At 39.6% G+C, this 22351-nt stretch overlaps 1 protein-coding gene across 11 annotated transcripts in view; it reads right to left on the bottom strand.

The window, feature by feature from the left end:
- Positions 1-20985, bottom strand: part of cacna2d4a (calcium channel, voltage-dependent, alpha 2/delta subunit 4a) — a 110038-nt gene extending 89053 nt beyond the window's left edge. For 2 of the 11 annotated variants that reach the window (XR_014870193.1, XM_085137908.1), the window contains exons 1-13: positions 15966-17223; positions 14276-14466; positions 11807-11888; positions 8375-8491; positions 8147-8206; positions 6650-6812; positions 6426-6557; positions 5864-5924; positions 4297-4447; positions 3415-3489; positions 1309-1398; positions 1038-1151; positions 844-922 (exon numbers count right to left, since the gene is read on the bottom strand). Coding sequence is in view for 10 of the 11 variants with exons in the window: in XM_085137908.1 (XP_084994034.1) it covers positions 844-922; positions 1038-1151; positions 1309-1398; positions 3415-3489; positions 4297-4447; positions 5864-5924; positions 6426-6557; positions 6650-6812; positions 8147-8206; positions 8375-8491; positions 11807-11888; positions 14276-14427 (1276 nt within the window). In the remaining variant the exon portion in view is untranslated. Of the gene's footprint in view, positions 1-843; positions 923-1037; positions 1152-1308; positions 1399-3414; positions 3490-4296; positions 4448-5863; positions 5925-6425; positions 6558-6649; positions 6813-8146; positions 8207-8374; positions 8492-11806; positions 11889-14275; positions 14467-15965; positions 17228-20847 lie in introns of those variants that run through there. The other 9 variants (XM_085137907.1, XM_085137910.1, XM_085137905.1 and 6 more) reach the window with 8 other exon arrangements.
- Positions 20986-22351: the final 1366 nt, after the last annotated feature.

Below are 22351 nucleotides of genomic sequence, written 5' to 3'. Positions count from 1 at the left end.
CCTTTGGGTATTACATTTAGAAGAAGAAACTCATTTATCAGACATCAGAACACCCTGTATTCCAAAACATGAAACAAATATCCCAGCTTGAATCTCCGACTGATACAAATATGTTTTTGACGTGCTTTAAAGCTTGGCTTAGTCTAAGGTTTGTGGCATTTCTACAAGTGGGAGACAGTGACGTCAGTGGGATACCTGCAGTGAAGCTGCTCGGTGACAACAGGCTACTGAAGCTCTGCCAAGTGAATATGTGCAACATATTTCCCCTTGGTAACATCTCCCAAGAGCACTGGTGCAAACACTATTAAGCAAACTGAAACTGCATCCAGAAGGTTTAAGCAGAAGCTGTTTGCAAGAAAACAGCAACAAAATATCTGTTTGACAGATATCTGCCTGCTAGTAGAAGCAACTATCAGTTTATGCAACAAAATGGATTGCACCTGTTATAGAGACACAGTTATGACATTTTTGGCCAGGGATATGTTTGCAGTGTATCTGTGCTGATTATCAGTTATTTAGCCATGGATTTTAATATGCTAGAAGGAGCTAATGTGATTATTTCCTAAGCTGCTGCATGATGCCTTGTAATTCACAAGAGGGCAGCACCTGATACTTAGTTCCTCATAGTGCCACCTGGAATCACCACAGAGCCAGCACACCTCTTTTGGGAGCACCAAGGGTTTCGTAAGATTCAGAAAATTATTCTTTTTTACAAAAAAATATTCTTTAATCTTCAATTTATTACTGTTGCTGTCTTCCTGTAATGATTATGAAGGATTTGTCAGTACAAACGAATGTGACAACACAAACAAAGCCATCAAATTTAAAGACACTGGGCTTTACCCTTGTTGTTGCAGGCGATCCATTTGACATTTTCAGCAAACGTCATCTCCCGTCCAATCAGATAGGTGAACACTCGAACCTGGAGAGAAAGTCAAGTGCTATATGTAGTACGGCGTGACAAGCCACGCTAATTTAATACTCAGCTACTACAGCTTTTAAAGGATGATATTTGTCTGTGCTGGTCTTTATAATACCCGTCGTTCCGGCCAGTTAAACTCTTGAAAAACATCTTGGAAGTCCTCCATGGCTCCGTCTGTTATCAGCATGATTGCCTGGTTACACAGGCTGCCCTGCCCCAGTGCAGTAGCCTAAACACATAAATATGCACATCCAGTTTAATCAGTTTTAAAAATCTGCACTCAAGCTCTGTGTATTGTGGAGGTAGGAATTCCAAAATAACTTTGCTTCGCTTTTATTACGGCCAAGGGGTAGCAGTTGCTATGATTGTGGCAAGGAAAGACAAACCTCATTGAGAATCCTGAAAGACTCCTTCATTGCTTTTTTTACTTTGCCCTCTCCTTTCACATGAAGCTGTTCCACCAAAAGCTTGAAATGCTGGAGCGAGACCCAGAAAAGTAAACACACAGACACAGTCAGTGAGCCAATGCGCTTCCCTTCGGGCAAACGCAGCCGAATTAGTCACAACAGAAAAAAGAGAGCGAGGGAGACATAGAGAAGAGAGCGCAGTAGAGAGATTATCCCCGGCTTCCTGGCACACTGACCACTAACACCAAAGCTACTGCAACACCAGAAGGTAATCAAGATTAATCAACACACAAACAAAGACAGATTCACATGCACATATAAGGAGGAGGAATGACCATGTAAAAGTGTTTTACTCAGTTTTAGAAAGCTGTAAGTGTGCATGAACTTCTTTTATAAAAGACAAACGCTGTAAAATGTTGCATCTTGCATAGCACAAGGATGGATATAAACACTTCTCTAACTAGTCACTTGTATATGAAAATGCAGTTTTAAGAAGAAGTGAAATTTTAATGTGAAACACTTATCATGACAAAACTGAAAAGGAAATGTGCTTTCTTTGGTGTCAAATACTAAAAGAGAACAAAAACTGCTGCTAACTGCTATTGTCTCTATGCATTGGCAAAGCCACATACAACCCCAGATCAAACATCTACATGCACGACCACTGCACACGGCTGCAGCTATTAATAGCATGTAAGAGGAGCTCTTGTGTCTGTGCATGTGAATAGTAAATAATTAGAACAATAAGAATAATTGCAAGGGTAGTGAAACTGGTTTTATGTGCTGTAAATTATATTTAAATATAGACATTTAGTCAAAAAAGTGACTCCAAAACTGTGGAACAATCTCCTTTTAGAGATCAGACAGGCTTCTTCTCTACCTGGTTTTAAATCACCTCTTTACCCTGGCCTTTGACACCATGTGAGATATTGGTTTTTATATTTTTTTAGTTTTATTTTAGTTGTTTTTAGTTGATTCTATGCTGTTTTATCTTGTTTTGCTCATATAGGGCTGTTTTAATTTTTAATTTTTTAATTTATTTATTTTATTCTATTGTTTTTAACTTATTTTCTGTACAGCACTTTGGTCCTGTACTGGGTATTTTAAAGTGCTTTATAAATAAAATTGGTTTGGATTGGATTGGAAACATGCTCGAAATAACTGAAATTGTTGTGAAGTATTATTAAAAAAACAACAATATTGCAAATTGCATTTAATCCCACATATCTGCTCTGTGCTATTCTGACAAATGAGACTGTTTGCTTATGTGCATTTGTACTGTGTCACTGGGGCATGTTGTGTACTGCATCTTTAACATAGTTGGCTTGCAGGTTTGTGTTAAGTAATCTGTCCAGTAATGAAGGCTGAACAAGACTGAAAAAGTGACCCAGTGTGACTTTCAGTAGGACTAAAAATGAATGGTTATGTAGGAATATTGGAACTCTTGTATAACAACTGCAAAACTGATGATTGTCTTCCTCTACATGTGCGTTCCCTCTTGTGCAAGTGTGTCAGCCAACATCTGTAAGCCCATTCTGCTACAGAATATCCTATGTATTCACCCAATCAGATCCCTTGCTGACAGGTCATGTGACCAACTTAAAATTGTCAGCAGCCGGCGACCTCACCCAAACTGCCATGATGTGGAGGGGAGTGAAAGTAGGGCATACTTACAACAAATAAACACACACACACACTGAGACTGAGCAGACTGAGCAGGTGTTGGGAAGTTAAAAAAAAAAAAGGGGAGGACAAAGGGATGAGAAGAAAAATAAAACAATGACATTATTTGGTGTTAGACATGGAAATAATTCAAGAGTGGAGAAAAGAAGGGAAATTGGGAAGAATATTGATATTCTTAATATGTTAGCAGAGGCCGAAGTCACATACGCTCTCTAGGGTTTTACTGGTTAAATCCTTTAAAGGGCAGGTTGTTTTAACTGTGATGTGATTACGGCATAAGCTTTGTCTTCAGGGTATTAGCAAGATAACTTGGAATTATTAAGTTACAAGAGGTTAATTCACTTAATCAGCCATGAGCATGAACGCATGTGCCATTTGTCAAGAGCTGCTTGTGTGTCTTACCTCTCGGTTATCCAGATCAGCCTGTACTAGCGTTCCCTGGAAGCAGGGCTCCACGTAGCGAACATAGTCACTGTACTGGAGACAGGAACCAATTCACATGAACCAATATGGCGACTGAGCAGCTAATGAAGAGTCAACATGATTAACATTTGCAGCAGGGGACAAACAGTTGTTAGTGCAGTTTTACGACCTGCAGTCAATCACCCTGAACATCACAAAGTAATTAGATTACACTTAATCTCTCCAACCAACCATCTGTAAATATTGACTGTTCATAATGTAACAATATTGAAGTTGTTGGATTTAATATGGAGTATGATTTTAATGTGTTCAAGACCAGTTCTATCAAAGTCGAAGATAAGTTTCATTGTGAATAGACCTCATAAAAATAATTAACTAAACCATTTTTTAAACTACAGAGTTTAGATATGAAGAAGTACTGTTTTTTTGTTTTGTATTGTTTTGCTGCACGGTCACTCGGCTGAAAGGCGTGTAGCTTTAAATTCTGGTAAAAATACAGCTTAAAAGCAGAGGATTTGCAGGAGGCGTATGATTACACACGCAGTAATACCAGGATAAACCATGCTTATTACACAGATTTGTAGTTGTAGGGTTACACACAGCCAAAATCCCCCCCAAAAACCTAAAAAGAAAACAAATTTAGAAGCTTTGATGTTACTGAAAATTTATGCCTGGCATAAACCAAATTTTAAATTTGGATCTGTTTGCATGTGTGTGTGCATATGTACCTCCATGTGGACCTGTGCATTAGTTCCAGTGCATTTGTGTGTTTGGGCTTTAATCTCTATGTCACGCTCATCCAGACTTAGACAAATGCTCATTGCATTTGTCTTTTGTATGACTGTTTGCGCATATACTTACAGCTATGATGTTAACAAAGTCATTTTCTCCCAGGGTGTCCAGGATTGTATTAATGGTGTGCTTGGCTATTGTCAGTCTGAGTCCCTTCATGCTGCCACTGACATCCACGACGATTACTACATCTTTAGGAGATGTGGCTGCTTGTATATACCTAAAAGGACACAGAGAGAAAAAAGAAGTAGGTATAAGATGCACTACAACCTACATTTAACACCAAGTATGACCAGATTGGGTGTTATGTACTGCTAGTCCAGCAGCTAGGAGGAGCAGACAGTGTTTATCCTTTTATATGTTCCTCTGTCCGTCTGTTCGGTCCCTTCATCTCTTTATTACCATCCCCTGATTTTTCCAAGCTAATTAACATAAATGAGATTTCCCCTCGAGCAGCAGGTGTGATCGGCAACTTTCCAGATTTACTCTGTCTGTTTCCTTGATCTCTGCTTCCCAGGACAACTGTATTTATGTCTGGAAACCAGACAGAGTTCCCACAATCTAAACAGTCCTTTGTCTTTGTGATAGATCTCTTTACATCAAATAAAATGTCACATGTTGCCGAGTCTATCCAGTCTTTTAAATCACGTCTTAAAACTTATCTCTTTACTTTGGCCTTTGATTCGAACTAGCTGGCTGTTCTAGCTTATTGTGTTGTTACCTATTGTTTGTTGTCCTGTTTTATTGTTTGTTTTAATTGTCTCATGTTTTTACTGACTGTGAAGCACTATGGTCAACACTGTTGTTTTAATATGTGCTATATAAATAAATTTTGATTTGATTTGATGTTTCAGCAGCAAGGAAATAAGCATAAACACTAAATTAATGATGGCTGAATTCTAGTTAACTACTTCAGTGCAACAGTGCATATTACACTGTCATGTACACTCACCGCACTTCATTAGTCACACATCACTAGTACAAAGTTAGACCCCCTTTTTCAGAACTTTCTTAATTTTGTGGTATAGATTCAACAAGATCCAGGAAATATTCCTCAGAGATTTTGCTCCATATTGACATGATGGCATCACATAGTTGTTACAGATTTGTTGTCTGCACATTCATGGTGCAAATCCCCTTTAACTAATAAATACTTTTTAGTTTCCTGTTCTTAGCTGACAAGCGTGGCACCCGATGTGCTCATCTGTTTCAAGGTTCAATGGGTTGCGTCTTCAGAGATGCTCTTCTGCATACCTTGATTACAACAAGTGGTTATTTGAGTTACTCTTGCCTTCCTCTCAGCTCAAAGCAGTCTGGCCATTCTCTTCTAACCTCTGCCATTCACTTGATAATTCTTGCTCCATTTCCCAAACACTCACCACGTCATCTAGTATCAACAACCATATCAAATTCAGAGACACTTGAATCATCCTTTCCCATTCTGATGATAAGAATTCTTGAGACAGTCAAATACACCTAGAAAGTATGGGTGAACCATACTAGACTGCCTAATGGTGCATAGTAACTGTCGACTGGGAGTGATCAGATCTGTAAGTGGGGTTTGGAGCTTCATTTTGAGAGAGCTAAAGATAATCAAAAGGCATCAATGGGGAAGGACAGGGCAGTATCGCCATACCAGTTTCTGTTTCTGCAATCAAATGTGACGACACCGTTTTCATCTGGAGTCCATTGGATGCCTGAAAGAAAACAGAGAGAGTGCAGATGATGGTCAGAGGACAAACTCCTGCTTGGACGATGTTTTTGGTTGGACGGATGAACAACTGATGTCAAAATGAATGCTGTGGTGACAAACTGTCAAACAAGGCTGTGATGGGTGACGCAGAGGGTGAGTAAAACAAGCTGTCACATATCTTCTGTTAATTACCCTTGCTCTCTCTCACAAACACACACACACGCACTCAGACAGACATGTACACACACAGAATTTATTAGCAGCCAGACTCTCACCGAGACTGACTCATCATGTTTGACTGTTTCTTGCGCTGTCAGTTGCTGTGTAAGTACAGTACACTGTTTGGCTTATGTAGCTGAATGTTTATCTACAGTGCTGTTCATGTTGTTTTAACACTGCATCATCACAGGAGAAAAGTGCAGCCAAGGGTACCATCAATTAACACACTGTGCTACAATTCTGGGACGCACATTTGCTGGCCCAAGTGTAGGTGACTCAGACGTACCTGGATATAGCCTGAAAAAGCCTGTAGAACTGCCAAAGTACTGCCAGGTGAGAGTTGGATCCTCCTGGAAGTTATCAGCGAAAACATCATTCAGAGCCTCAGACATGTAGACTCCATTGAGAATATCAGGATCTACAAAACAGAGAGAGGTAATATATTCTACTGCCAATCTGGTGTATTATGCAGCATTTGCAATTATATTCAAGGCTTTATGGTTGTGTTACCTCTGTTGTAGACATTTGTGGGAACTTGTATGTTACTTTGCTGTATGCTGACTGGCAGTTTATTAAAATGTTCGTTTTCCTCCAAAGGGAATTCTCCACCCAGTGGGACTGGATTCCCATCCTCATCCACGGTGTTGATCAACATGGAGTTATAATAGTCAAACTACAGAAAAAAGTGACAGTTGGTGGCTGTACATATATACTAACATGAGTAACCAATAAGAACAAACAGTTGGTTATAATTCAGTTATAAGTCTGTGGATATTTTTTTTCAAAAGGGCTGAAAATCAGCTCACAAACTGGATCATTAAAAGACAAATTGAAGCTTGCTCCACTCTTGAGGCTTCACAGTAGCTATCCATCTTTAATATACAGTTTGTGGTTAGTTAACAAAGAGTCCGATATTAAAATGCCTGACGTCAGGTCATTTCTCTTTTTGCGGCTACTGTACTGGTGATTAAAACACTGCCAAATCATATTTGGGTTTATGGTCATGCATTATCAGGTGTGCAGAGGTTTTGAGTGACAAGTGTGGGGCCGCTTTGTGTTTGCCGTTTGGTGACAAGGAGTTGGGCATTTGATTTCTCTGGTAAAATGCTCTTCTGAGCTTGTTTTTTTGCTAGCCTAAATTAGCATCCCATTTGTTCTCGCAGTGAAATATAAGGTAGAGAAAAAAACGTTTACATCTTAACTGCTTGGTGTGCGGTTACTGGAGGTTGCTGGCTATCACTGTGAAATCTGTGATACCTTCTTGTGATTGCTTTGGTCAATAGCAGATTGTTGCAGTTACCAATGGTTTGCATGAAAGCCCCCAACTTGTCTTCTGACACTCAGCAGCTAAACACAGAGCAGTAGTGAAACTTGGGAAAAAACTGCAACGCAAATGGAAATGAAGAATGTTTGCCTTCAAAGTAAAAGCTTTGCCTTCAGTTGTTTCAAGAGGCAAAACTTTTTAAGGTAATCTGTCTCTGTTTGCAGCTTGTGTCAAAACTTTCACAGCTTCACAACTGCTCAGTGACTAATTGTTGAGTCACTTTCTTCCTTGCAAACTTTGGGCAGCTGTAGCAATCTACTGCCCAAAGCAATCAAAAGGAGGGTTTTAGTGTAGTTCCCTATACCTCTTTGAAAACAATTTCACTTAGCCAACCATTGGACAATGAATTGGAGAATATATATTTTTCCTAGAGTGTTGCCAGGGACTCACCAGCCAGTCTCGATGCCAGGGTAACTAAGGCCTAATCAAGCTAGCTACTCAGCCAGCATTAGCATTAGCTCACAAGTTGCTCACACTGCCCTTTTATCCAAATCACATATTCAATTCATTAAAAAAAACCTAACAAACAACAAAAATGGCAAAATTTGAGTTACAAAGCAATAGGTCTCATGGCGAGGACATACATTTTTACATACAGTGTCTGAGCTTTCTACTAGCAATGGGACTCTTATTGTGTATAAGCTGACAAATGAAAAATTTATAAGCAGATATGTCACCCTTACCTCGAGTGTTTCATTGTACTCATGGTCCAGATCTGCATCCTCTGCTGCTTCTGCTAATCTCTGTGATAAAAGGCAAAGCATTACAGATTTTCTTTTTCTTTTTTAATTAGCAAAGTGCAGCATTACACAAACCCACACTAGTTTACCATGTATCAGTGTTTGATTTGATGATTGCTCATTTGATTGGCATTAGTTTTTTTTTTTTTACTCTGCAGGCATAATTATTACCTTAACAGCTTTCATCTTCCTCCCAAGCATCTCTTCCATTTCTTCCGCAAACCTTTTCACCAGTTCGTCTCCATTCACCTCCTCTATCTTCACTGTACCTTCAATATCCTTGTATTTCTTTAAAACACACACACAATTCAATTTAAAAAGAAAGACTTGTTTAAAAAAATGTAAAACACTGTGCCAGCCTTTGCAAGACTGTTTTAAGACAACAAAACACAATTATAAACGATTTCTACATTTTCAACAACACACGAAACCAAACAGTTCCCTCTGAAAACAGAGATCAACTGTACAGGCAACAATCCTGATACACAAACCTTCACACCAGGTATTTACAGGTGTCCTGACTTCATCCTCTCCCTCCACCCCTCACTATTTTGTACAAAGTGATGGTAATGTTTTCAAAGATTTATAATTCAGATGTATAATAGGCAGACATAAAAACGAGTCTTAATCCTGACATGTTATTATAGCAGTGGCATTCAAAATGATCACCAAAAAACAGAATACATTTTTAAACATATTTATGTTTTCTTTTTTTTCTAGTCCAACAACCACTCGGCCAAATAATACTCATAGTATTTGTTCACAGTAGAATCACAGCAGCTGGATAAATGCAATTTAAGGGATCCCATACTGTTACTGCATGAGGACTGAAAGGTTAACTTCCTGCATAAAAATAATGTAATGACATTTACCCGTCTTGTTTGTTTTGTATTTTTCTGTTGCCTTTATAAAGATGATTACCATTAATTACAATATATTACAATTATTATCAAATTTGCTCAGGAAATAAATTCGATAAGCCATGTGTCCCATGCAACAGTGCAACATCCATCTAATAACTAAGATAAGTTAGATACTCATATGGATAAATAACAGATGTAAAATGAGAAAAACTCACAATATACAGATCTTTTGCAGGTTTGTTTGGGGGGAAAAGCCTTCTTTGTAGCTCCAACATGTTTATGACTGTCAAACAGAACCCCAAACACTCAATATCCTACCCAGTTTACTCAGGCAAGAAGACAGAATCACTAAGTGTTCCACTTATAACAAGAAGCCTATCGATTAGGCAGAGGTGGATGATTTATGGCTCCTTGGTGCAAGGATACGACTAAAGCGCTGGCTGTTATTACACACCACTGGATGAATAAAAATACATTTTGCAGATAGGAAAGATACAGCAAATTAATAGGGCTGTTATGGATACAGTTACTACAGCAAGTGTTGCTCGTGTGATAACTGAAGCACTTACAAGCACCACAATGCTTTCTGTTTTTGATCAGGTTGATATCTTACAAGCTGTGAGGTTGGACAGTGTAGAAAACTGTTTATAACAGCTAAATCAGTAAGGATTGGTTATTTGTACAGCTTGTTTGGTTAACGTTGTTAACACACATTTTGTGAGCCTGCATAGCAGATGGTGAATGGACCTGCTAGCGATATTACAGGGTGGCATGCAGTGCAAGCTCACACGTGCTAATTACTAAAAGGCATTGGAATTGTATTTGAATTAAATGTGTCATCAGATTGCTCTCTAGGCCATGCGCAGATGTTGTACAGCAAATGTATGTCAGTCTGCCGTGTTCTTATTGGCTGATGTAATGCACAGAAGGGGGAGAAATGATGAATTCACACTCTGCGCCTTTCAGTTTTGCAGCATAATATTGTATTTTTTGTAAGATTTCTTTGTCCATTCCCAGCTTCCAGTTCCAACTTTAGTTTTAAATATTTGTGTAGCTGGTAATACAATAAGAGGTGCAGGTAGAGGGAGAGCTCGGCCCCAAATAACCTTCCCTTTATGTTCCTCTCTGTATACTTTTGAGTGACTAATCATCAATAAAGGCATGTTAACCATACCATACCATAACCATCATTAAATATAGCCTAAAAATAATCATTTGCCTGTCTGAAATGGGAAATTAGTGAAGCATACTATGTCTTATAACATGTACTTGGGCATGATGTCTTGAGCTAGTATGTACTGTATGAGTAATAATTTGTTGATATCTGACAACATCTATTTATAAATGTATATTATATTAAATTGACAGTTCACCCCCAATAAAATCAAGTCCTGCTTGTTTTGATGTGAATAGCCCCATTTTGGTGAGCCTGTTGTAGAGATTTCTGTCCTATTTTGAATATAATGGAATCAAATGGCACTTCACTTGGCATGCTCAAAAGGGCAAGAAAATACATAACACTCAGCAGGAATGTTCCATCCATCCATCCATCCATTAATCCATCTTCTTCCGCTTATCTGGGGCCAGGTCGTGGGGGCAGTAGCCCAAGCAGAGAAGCCCAGACCTCCCCTCCCCAGCCACCTAATCCACCTTGTCCAGGGAAACACCAAGGCGTTCCCAGGCCAGCCGAGAGATATAATCTCTCCAGCGTGTCCTGGGTCTGCCCCAGGGCCTCCTCCCGGTGGGACATGCCCAGAAAACCTCACCCAGGAGGCATCCTTGTCAGATGCCCGAACCACCTCAAATGACTGCTTTTCGATGTGAAGGACCAGTGGCTCTACTCTGAGCCCCTCCCGGATGGCCGAACTTCTGACTCTATCTCTAAGGGAGAGGTCAGCCACCCTTCGGAGGAAGCCCATTTCTGCCACTTGAATCCGCAATCTCGTTCTTTCGGTCACTCCCCACAGCTCGTGACCATAGGCAAGGGTAGGGACATAGATCGACAGGTAAATTGAGAGCTTCGCTTTTATACTCAGCTCTCTCTTTAGCTGCAGCACCAATCCGTCTGTCGATCTCCCGCTCCCTTCTCCCATCACTCGTAAACAAGACCCTGAGATACTTAAACTCATCCACTTGGAGCAAGAACTCGTCCCTGACCCAGAGTGGGCACTCCAACTTTTTCCGGCGGAGGACCATGGCCTTATATTTGGAGGTGCTGATTCTCATTTTGACTGATTCACACTCGGCCGCGAAACCGTTCCAAAGTCAGCTGGAGGCCATCACCCAATGAATCCAACAGAACCACCCATCCTTGAAAAGCAGAGATGAGATTCTGAGACCACCCAAGTGAAAGACTTCCGCCACTTGGCTTGGAATGTTCCCTTCCAGAAATTCCGAACCAGTCAGCCGACTAATGTAATTCTCTCCTTTTTGCTCTGTTTTTGGTCTCCACCAACTCTAAATGGGAATTTCTGTCTATTTCAATAACTTGCTTGTTTTCTGCTTGCTATGTGGTCCTGATAATTTGGCTTACTGTGCAGTTTTAGACCTGGTTACTGAAAAAAAGATAATCCAAAAACCTTGCTAGGAGCCATTTCATATAGAAGCTGCTTTTCCCCCCTATTGAACTCCTTACATGAGCTGTGTTACCATACAGACGAATGCAATGTAAATATTAATGGCTCACCCACCTGGCTGATAGTTAATAAAAATGTAACTTCATAGATGAACTGTCTCTTACCTTCTGCAGAAGTTTAGCTCCAGAGTACCTGGTGGACAAAGCAGTTATCTCTTTGCCAAATGACACGGCCCACTGCTGCACCCTGAACAGACAAAATACATTATCAATGGAAGGTAGATACCCTTATATAGGTAAAGACACAGCTACTAGCTCAAATTAATAAACCCATTATAAAACACTGGAAATGACCAGAAATGTACACAGCAAAACATTTAAGCACTTACTGCACACTCACTACTGACAGAGTGAAGCAGATTATTTCAAGGTGATACTTAAAATAGACATTGTACCGGGTCAAGAGGTTATTCTGTGCTCACTAACATGCAGCAATTCTACAAATCCTCAGTGTGAATGCCAATGAGGTAAGGTAATAGAGTTTAGAGAGCAGACAGGATGTGACAGATGGCTTAACCTATGGGGAGTCAGTCAGCTCGCTGCTAGTTTGCAGGCAGTCTTGCCAGCATCGGTACTGAAAACTGGCTTATCATTTGTTGACTTGTTGATATTGTCATAGCAAAATTTGAGTGTGTTCATTTTAAAATGTGAGGGCCAACAGTGTGCAAGCCGTCTACTGTACTGTCAATATTCTTCTTCAAGAGATTTTGTTTAGTATTACCATTCTGGTTAATCATAATCTAGCCGATCCCTGTTCCTGTTTCAAGGCAGCATCAAGAACATCAAGTGTCATAAAACAATATTATGATATTATTGAAGCAGGAGATTATCTCCTCTGACGCTGGGTTAGGAAATTTGTGCATTTTTAATGATTTATTTTAAAATTAAACTTATTAAAATGGCTATACTATAATTTTCGAACCAGTATCTGTACCAGTCAGATCAAGAACAGGCCTTTGACACACCAACCAGGTTGCAGAAACAACTTCAATGAACAGTAAAAGTATTTTACTTACTTCATTTTTCAATAGATAAACTTGATTTTATCCCCAAAGAAGAAAAAGATCTATGTGTACACTTATACTGTTTATTCCAGAGCAAAGACGTGTTTTTAGTAACAGCTCACAGAAAGGTGCAATGTTTCCTACTGGCATTAGGGTTGCATAGCCTTAGAGGATAAAGATCTGACCTTCTTGGCCTGGAATGTTCCGGTCGTGACACTGTTAACTTTCACAGCCATAAGGGACCTGCTGCCATTTCTTCCCTAGGCAGAATGCGACATTTGGGGCTTAGTGACCTATGTTGGACAGTTGAACTCTGGTGTCCCCAGAGCTTCATCTGCCGTCACCAGCCTGACTGCTGACAACACATACAGTAAACTCTTTAAGCTGTATAACTACAAATCTTATACACTGCACTGAATACAACTGTAATCTGCACAGGCAGACATTGCTTTATGGTTTTGGTCAATAGATGTAAGTATGTAAAGCCTGTCATGCAAACTTTAACAACATCCATGCTAACAAAGTGCTGTGCTTCTCAGTCTCTCTCAACCCATTCAATTTTCTATCACTTTTACATATACAGGCACACACACATGCGCACAAATTCTTCTGCTAACACACAGCTCACACACTCACACGCAAACAAGGCTACTGCAGACTGACAGGACTGTATCGATCTGTTCTTGTCTTTCGTCAGCAAGGCGGTTGAAAACCGTTAAGGCGAAAGAGCTTCGTCTTGCCTTTGGAGAATAAACAAACACAGCATTTTGTCCCAAAAAGAAATATCCACCTGAGATAAACTGACCAGTAATCGTACACAGTCTTACAAAGTCAACACTCTGTGAAAGCAAAACACATTACGCAATATAAACCGGTCCCTCTCATGGGAAGGCAATCATTGTACATGTTTGAAAAGCAGTTTTACAGTAGAAGTAACAAGCCTTGTGATATGTACATTTGATTAAATGCAAACATAGCAGGACTCCATCAATCTGTATAAGCAGAGCATTGGTGTTTGCCAGCATGGCTCTAGGTGACTGCTGTGTGTTGACAGCGCTAACCACTTGATCACCATGCTGCCTTTTCCTACACAAAATCTTTTCTAACAAAAAAATTTTAATTTTAATTTTTTTAAAAATGAATGTCTCTTTATCTCTAGTCAGACTTATATGTCAGATAATTTGAATGTGGCTGTAGAGAGGAGAACAGTTTGGCAGTTCGCTGTTCCCCACAGGTGTCCAGATGGTCCATATGTATGTAGAATAATCAGCCAACCTAGAAGGAACACTATTGACTCATCCATCTGACATATGGCTTTAAGAAGGATCATACTGCACGTAGAGCTGCCAGGGTGTGCACACAGAAATTACCTGATTTAAAAAAAGACTGTGTCTATATTTGCCACTGAATGGCAGCACACTGGGTGCCACTGTGATTCAAGATACAGCCACGATATGGGTATGCAAACAAAAACAAATGCAAAAATGAAATTAATTTCAGAATAAATGCAGCTTTATGCAAACACCAGACACCAGTCAACTGTCAATTTTTCTAGCGCAGTTTTACTTACGTTTCTGGTGAGATCTTCATTTGACCATCAGTCATGAGGCACAGTGAACTGGAGAGGATAATCCACATCAGCATCATCAGCCTCCCGCTGTATGGCCCACTTCTGTCTAATTTAATGGCATTCCTAGCTTTTCCCAGACTCCAGCAGTTCATCCCTGCAGCTGCTGTACGCTGGAGAGAAATTGAGGAAGTCTGAACAGTGAAAAAGCATGAATTTAGAAACGCTCAGGTCAAAGAGCAAACCCACAGAGAGAGAGAAACCTGAAGTCTTGGCACAGATCTACACATACAGCGTGAAACACAATGCACCTTCTCTAACCGACATCTACTTCATTAACTGTGAAAAAAGGGTGACCATTAGCATTAACTTCCTCGCTTCTTTGGAATATTTAAAAGTAACAGAATTAGCCCAGCCAGGTTCTGCAGCACCACTTACAGGCTGTCTTAGTTAGTTTATGGCAGTAATAACATCTTTATATGAACATTTATCATTTATACCTAGATCACTCTCTGTCAAGTTAGGTTGTTGACACTTTTGTACATGCTAATTGAACTATATTCCAGTCATGTATGTTGAAGTTGCACAAAAGCACAGAGTATTATTGCTTCTGTAAAGTCTTGTAGCTATAATACAAAAAATTACAACTACCACATGCACATCACTGAACTGTTATCACCTTGAAAAAACAATAAAACTAATGTACCTCTTGATCAAGAATGGTTCAATTATTTTTCTCAAGTGGCCACATGAGAAACTGGGACTGTTTTAGGAGACCGGACCAATTCTGTACTCAGAAGGTGTGTTCGATTTGGCAAACTGGTTGTTGAAGACCCAAATCCCAAAGGGGATTTGGGTCTTCCTTTGGGGGTTCACCTGAAAGGGCTCAGTATTCATTTTTCGTTATAATCTTACTGGAGCAGCCCTCCACAATAGTCACAATTCCTCATGTGGCCCTTTGGGAAAATTATTTGCTCACCGCTGCTCTTGAGTCATGCTTCTGGTAAAGTAATCTCTTTAATTCTCTCTTTTAGCACTATTTTGGTATCTACCAACTCTGGAGGGATGTTTACCTTGTTGCTAGCTAGCTAGGCCTGAGCAGATGCAGACAGTTGATTTTAAGAGCTTGTTTAGAACTTATTACTAAAATGTACAGACTATTTTCTTTGCACCAAATTACCCCTCTGCACCATGTCACGATGCAGAAAGAAGCCACATGTTCCTGACAGCACATGGACAGCATGACATGATGTAAATATTAACTGTGCACCAGTCAGTTGACCTTCACTGTTATTAGCATTTGAAAATGCTAACAATGCTAAAAAAACGTTTTGGGTTGTATTGAGTTTGATGTGTGATGAATGATGAGTTTTCCAGATGCATTTAATGGCACTTCAAGTGCTATAAGGTGAGTGGCACCAAGTTCTGTTATACTCAGTCTCTATCTACAAAACAATTGCATGTATATGATATAACTACCCCAGTTCATCCCAGTCAAAAGCTGCATTTAAACTTTATTAAACTGAAGTATAGTGCAGTAAGTTATGGCAGAATTTTGGTCACAGACACATATGTATTACTCTTTTCATTATAAAATATTGATCATAATTGGTCATCACTTTGTAGCACAACACCAACTCATCTTAAAGAGCAAAACAAAGAACTTGCTTTCAAGATCTTTTTGACTACTTGCCTGATAGATTATTTGTTCAGAAAAAATCTCAAGGTCCAGTGTACAGCCTTCTGAAAGACAGTCATGTATAGTCCAAATCTTAAGCCCATCAAGACGGGAAAAAAGAGGCTGGCTTTGTCACCAAGCAGGCTAAAATATGTAAAGATCCATAGTAACATTTAGAGAATCTGTGAAAGTCCAAACCGAAAGGATAGCAAAAAATAGAAAAGCATGGGCGTGTGACTATAGGTTAAATATGCCATCTTAAAAACATTTACAGTTAACACTGACTTTGGGCTCGTGTGGAAACAACGTGAAACCTTCTTTCCAATTGAAAACAAAGATGCCATCTGATGCCCAATTTAAAAGCTGGAATATTAATACACAAAATTAAGAAAATAGTTCAGTAAACCCATATTTTCAGAGCTCACAAAAGAACCAAAAAGTATGTAGGTCAAGGAAGAAAGTTGAAACATAGAAAGTGTGAATGATGATGATTCGATGTCAGCTGAGCTGGATGTCCCGGCATACAAAAGAAACTAGAAAGCTTTTGTCTCCAGTGTCAAAGGTCACTTCTGTGCACATGGGATCACAATAGAGCATCTCCATTTTTCTACGACTCCCTCTCCAAGGCTCTTAATCTGATTTCTGTCCCCCCCATTATTGACATCTGTTTTTCTTGCTTGTTTTCTCGGATCAGCACAATCCCACAAAAATAGGAGTAAACTTCAGTCTTCACACGACTTCCATTATCGGGCAGTGTGATTTTATTTCTTCCAGGTAAGGCACATGCACAGGTTCCAAAAACAAATCCAACCCCGCTGCAACTTCCAATTATTCTGCCGACCCTTGTGCTGACCTCACATCTTCACAGGTCCAAAATCCAAAACAAAAAGCACGGGGAGACGACTACGCTGCTGGATGGAAGGTAAGACAGATGGACTAATGGATGCACGGATGGATAGTGGGACTTTCTCTCTCTCCAGAATCTCTCTTCCTCCTCTCCAGCACCAGTTTATACCATAATCCATGCAGGATTAAACCCCTCCTCCCTCATTCCCTCCTTTTCCCACTCCATGCCTCTTGCTCTCTCTCTCCATACAAGCACGCTAACACAATCTTTCTCTCTCTCTGGCCCTCATCTTCTCTGTATCGCTCTTTGACCCACTGTCTTTCTACTCTCTTTTCTTTCTAGTTGCTTTTCTCTGTTTTTTTCTCTTAATCTTTCTTGTCAGGCTCTCACCTGCTGTTTTGTCTTTTCAATGCTTTCTCTTAATCTCCCTCTGTATTATTATTATTATTATTTTTAACCAAAAATGACAGTGGATTGAGGCTGTAATAAGAATTCAACAAAGTAAGGGGGGACACAAGAACGGGATGTTGAGAGGAAGAGGAGTGGAAAGAACACGTTTAACTGACACAATCATGATACAAACACATTGAGACACCTAGTGGACTTTCATTGTCTCACATATACACGTGCACACATGCACTCACAATATTGCAGAATGAATCCATCAGCTCTGTCCATGTCCATATAGCACATTTTTCAAGTATGCTCTCATAGTTCTGTTAGAGACACTTCCATTCACATATTCATCCTATAATCCATTTAAAAATTGGTAGTATTAATTTAAATCGCTTACTTTTACACCACTGCAAAAATCTGGAAAATAATACTGTACCTCATATGAACGTTGTTTCTTTTTCTTTCTTTTTTTTGATTTTCAGGGTGCTTTTTTAAACCCCTACTGTAGTAGGGGTTTAAAAATCTTACTGTGTGAGCTTTTCTAGGTTTAATAAGTAAGTACTGGGCCACACTGACGAGATTTCAGACCCCAGAAAACAGCCCAGTAAGAAGTCGGGAGAGGCTTTCCTGGTGCAAACTACATTGTCAGCCACCCTTGAATGGCCTGTTAGTTGCTGCAGTTTAAAAAGGTCTATTGTCGGCACACACTACTGCCTCAGTAAAAATTTGGCCACATTACCCATATTTATAAACAAGCCTATGGAGTATGATCTATAAAACTGATAACAATTTGTTTCAGTTTGCCATCACATGTTTTATGTATAGAGTATCCAATGCCATTACCTATAATAAAAAAATTGGTAGTCTACCAACCACTTATCTTTGTGTTTGGACACTCATGTAAGAGGGACATTAATTTAAAGAAAGACAACAGGAGAACAACATGCATACCAACAACATGCCAGCAACAGACTACACTTAACTGTTCTTTAATGCAAATATCTAATAAGTCAATCACATGGCAGCAACTCAGTGAATTCAGGCATGTAGACATGGTCAAGATGTTTTGCTGAAGTCCAAACTGAGCATCAGAATGAATAAAGGTGATTTAAGTGACTTTGAATGTGACATGGTTGTTAGTGAGTATTTAAAAAACTGCTGATCTGCTGGGATTTGCTTATGTAGCCATCTCTATGACTTAGAGAAAATAGTCTGAAAAAGAGAAGATATGAATTGAGCAGCAGCACCTATAAGGGCGAAAATGCCTTTTTGATGCAAGACATCAGTGGAAAATGGACATTCTGCTTAGAGCTGACAGGAAGGCAACAGTAACTCAAATAATCGGTCTTTGCTGTATGCAGAATTGCATCTGTGAATGTGCGACACATCAAATCTTGAAGAAGACGGTCTACAGCAGCAGAGGGCCACTCCTGTCAGCTAAGAACAGGAAACTGAGGCTACAGTTTGCATGGGATCACCAAAGCTGGACACCAGAACATTAGAAAACTGTTGCCTGGTCTGATAAGTCTTGGATTTCTGCTGTGACGTTTGGATGGTAGGGCTATAAACAACATGAAAGCATGGATCCATCTTGCCTTGTAATAAAGGTTAATGCTGCTGCTGCTGGTGTAATAGTGCTGGGGATAGTTTCCTGGCACATTTTCAGCTTTTTAGTACCAAATGAGCATCGTTTAAACACCACAGCCTACCTGAGTATTGCTGCTGATTTATGACCACAGTGTGTCCATCTTCTGATTGTTGCTTCCAGCAGGATAACGCACCACGTTGCAAAGCTTAAAGTATTTAAACTGATTTCCTTGACATGATAATGAATTCACTGTACTCAAATTTCCTCCACAGCCACCAGATCTGAATCCATTCGAGCATCTTTTGGTTGTGGTGGAATGGGAGAAGTTGAATTTATCATGTCAATAAGAACTCAAGTCTCTGAGGAATGTTTCCAACACCTTTTTGAATTTATTCTATGAAGAATAGGGCAGTTCTGAAAGCTAAAGGGATCCAGCGCAGTAGTAGCAATCATAGTAACAAAGAGGCCAGTGCATGTATTCGTATATAATTCGGGCTGGTCATAAACACAGCACCCTTCTGCACTTGTGGTATTACAACTTTTCATAGAAGTCCACTCAGCATGCTGTCTTTCAGTATGAATCAGTATTTCTAATAAAACATAATGTATCATTAAGTTTTATTTAACTACATACATGCACGAACATATAGCTTGAGATAAATACTGCTAAGATACACAGATATTAAACTCTCATGTCTTTGCATATTATACTGTACACACCCACCGAGAGAGAGCGACAGTAAAACATCTGCTCCTGCTATTATGAAAATGCTATAAAACAATTTGGCAGTGCACATAAAGCCTTATGGCTGCGGTGGACGCAGGAAGGGGTCAAATTGATAACAAACAGTTTAGATAGCGACATGCACCATCACACAGAGGCAATCAGGCAAGCATATAAGTACCATGTACAACCACGCACACACACCAGTAGCGCACAACAGCTGTGGGACTCCTACTCCCAGGCTGACCCAGATCACTGATGCTAGGGATGAAGTCTAAGCTCTGAAACTAAAGGGGATGATCGGACAACAGCTAACCTAGTCGAGAACACACTTTTGAGCAGGTGGGTGTATCATCAGTCTACAACCGGAGTCTACAATCGAGAGATGGCTTCATGAATAGAAATAGAGTGGTTTACAAACAGGGTGCAAATCACTGATTACACTCGAGAACAGGAAGGCCAAATTAGTCTTTGCCAGAAAACCTATAAGTGAGCATGCTCAGGAAATTGGACAGATGAATCCACAATTCACTTGTACCAGAATAATGGGGAGAGAAGATTATGAAAAAGAAGAGAAATAGCTCATAATCCGAAAAGTATCATTTTAGTGGAAGTGGTATGCTTTGAATGATGCCAGTGTTTATTGATAGAAGTAGCAAGATGAATTCTGAGGGATACAGGGCTGTACTCTGTGCTCAGGCTCAGACGAATGCTGCAAAACTGATCAGATGACACTTCACTTTTTTCATTCCAATATTAAAAATATCCTTTTTATGTTATGTTGTCCAATTTCTTTTGAGTATCTGAAATTCCTAAACAGCTTATGCAATACTTTTGATAAATCCCTTGAATTAAATCTGGAAGTCTGCACTTCAGTCACATCTTGCTCGTTTGATTTAAAATCCACTGTGGTGGTGTGCAGAGGCCAACCTACAAAAATGCTTTGTCCAAAAACTAACTGGATTTAACTGCATGTTGAAACAGTTCAGACATGCAGGGATTTAGGCGGCACACAAGTGTACATCAGAGAGAATATGTGTATATTTATTATTTAAGTGAGACTTTTATTATTGGAGAAGCTACCATTTGTTCTTTTTTAGTTAACCAATCGAGTTAGCTCCTGGCTCAGTTTTTAATGTCATATTCTTGTTTTTATTTGTGCAGGTGACAATAAAGGAATCTGAAGGTCTTATAAAATGCACTTTTCTATCCAAAATTCCTTTTTTTCTCATCTCAATTTTAAATGTAGCTTGCCATCCTTACTTTATGATTTACATGCTAAACACACTTCTACTAACACTACGGTACTAGAGCAGATATCCCCAAAGAAAGTATTACTCACCTGTGCTCCTGCAGAGTTGGCCAGCCGGTGTTTGAAGAGTGAAAGACTGAGACTAGGAAGGTGAGAAGAATTACACAAATATTTTCTTGAAATTTAAAGTAGACCACTGCACAATATCTTCCTTTTGAGAATACAGCACTGACAAAAGTGATCTGGAGTCCCTATACAAATCAGAGACTCCGCCTCTCTGTGCAAGGGCACACACACACACACACACACACACACACACACACACACACACACACACACACACACACACACCAGAAGTCATTGATTACTCTAGGCCAGGGCTAATAGTCAGCCCTTACATTTAGCTCCATCAGCTAAAGCAATGGTCTGGAACCTCCGAGTCTTAGAAAAAAGAATATGTGTGCATGTATGGGCATCATCCCTTAATAAAAATGTACTCATAAAAGGTCTTAAAAATATTATCCATCCACCCTGACATTCACAAAGATCACCATTAACTCTTTTATTTGAATCAAAGTTTACCTGATTTTGAACTCTGCTTTGGATAAATGAATCCACTACGCCGCTACTGAAGTTAATGGTAAGTAGAATCCACGACATGCCAAGGCTGGCTGAGGAGAGGAAGCAGGAAGGGAGAGGAGAGGAAGCCTAGTTTTCCCACACTAATCTACTGGAGGGAGAGCGCAATGAGCCTGTGTAAAAAGTGATGTTTGACGTTCCTGACAGTAAATAGCACTTGTGAAAGCAGACTCGGTGCCAGTTCTGGTGATTTTAGCCATATCACATGATCCAAATCTGCAGGCTGATTTTGTTTACATGTGCATTTCTATACAAGAAATCTACTTTGAGAAATTTTCATCTATGTACACGGCTCATGGCATTGTGAAACCTGCACAGGTTTTTGTCTTAGAGTGTTTGGGACACTGAGTTTATGTATAATGAAATGATCAAATTGCCATTTGAAGCAGTTTCACAAACACAACATCCATTAAGCGGGTACTTCCTGTGCTGATGTGGACGTGATTTATACATAAGCCCTGAAAGTGCGACCAAATGTTCCAGCGTTCCAGTTAAATTACGCTGATGCCAGAAACTTTATTAAACTGTATTTTACTGTGTCTTTAGTTAACCGTCAAAAATGGGGAGCAATTTATTACTAAAAAAATTCATGTTGTACGATTGAGGTTGGTCTGTTCCATACACTTCACTAGGTACACCATGCTTATACAAAGCTTGCCCCCTTTGCCTTCAGAGGTGCCTTAACATATCACACAGGTGCTCTATTGGACTGAGATCTGGTGACTGTGGAGCCCATTTGAGTACAGCGAACTCATATTTAGAACAAAGTTTGAGATGAGGTTATGTTTAAAGCATGATCTCACATGAAACAAATTTGCTAACAGGGTATTGTGAGGTTATAATTATTATACACATTGGTTCATGGTGCAGTCAGATAGTTATTTATACTTGATTTTGTAGTGTAGGCTGTAAAGGTGGCAACTTAAATCTGCCCTCATCTTTTTTTGTAATGAAA

Source organism: Neolamprologus multifasciatus, chromosome 17, assembly GCF_963576455.1.
Source record: "Neolamprologus multifasciatus chromosome 17, fNeoMul1.2, whole genome shotgun sequence".
Classification (NCBI taxonomy): domain Eukaryota; kingdom Metazoa; phylum Chordata; class Actinopteri; order Cichliformes; family Cichlidae; genus Neolamprologus; species Neolamprologus multifasciatus.
Note: the sequence above shows the minus strand (reverse complement) of the source record. Positions and strands in the feature narration are given on the sequence as shown.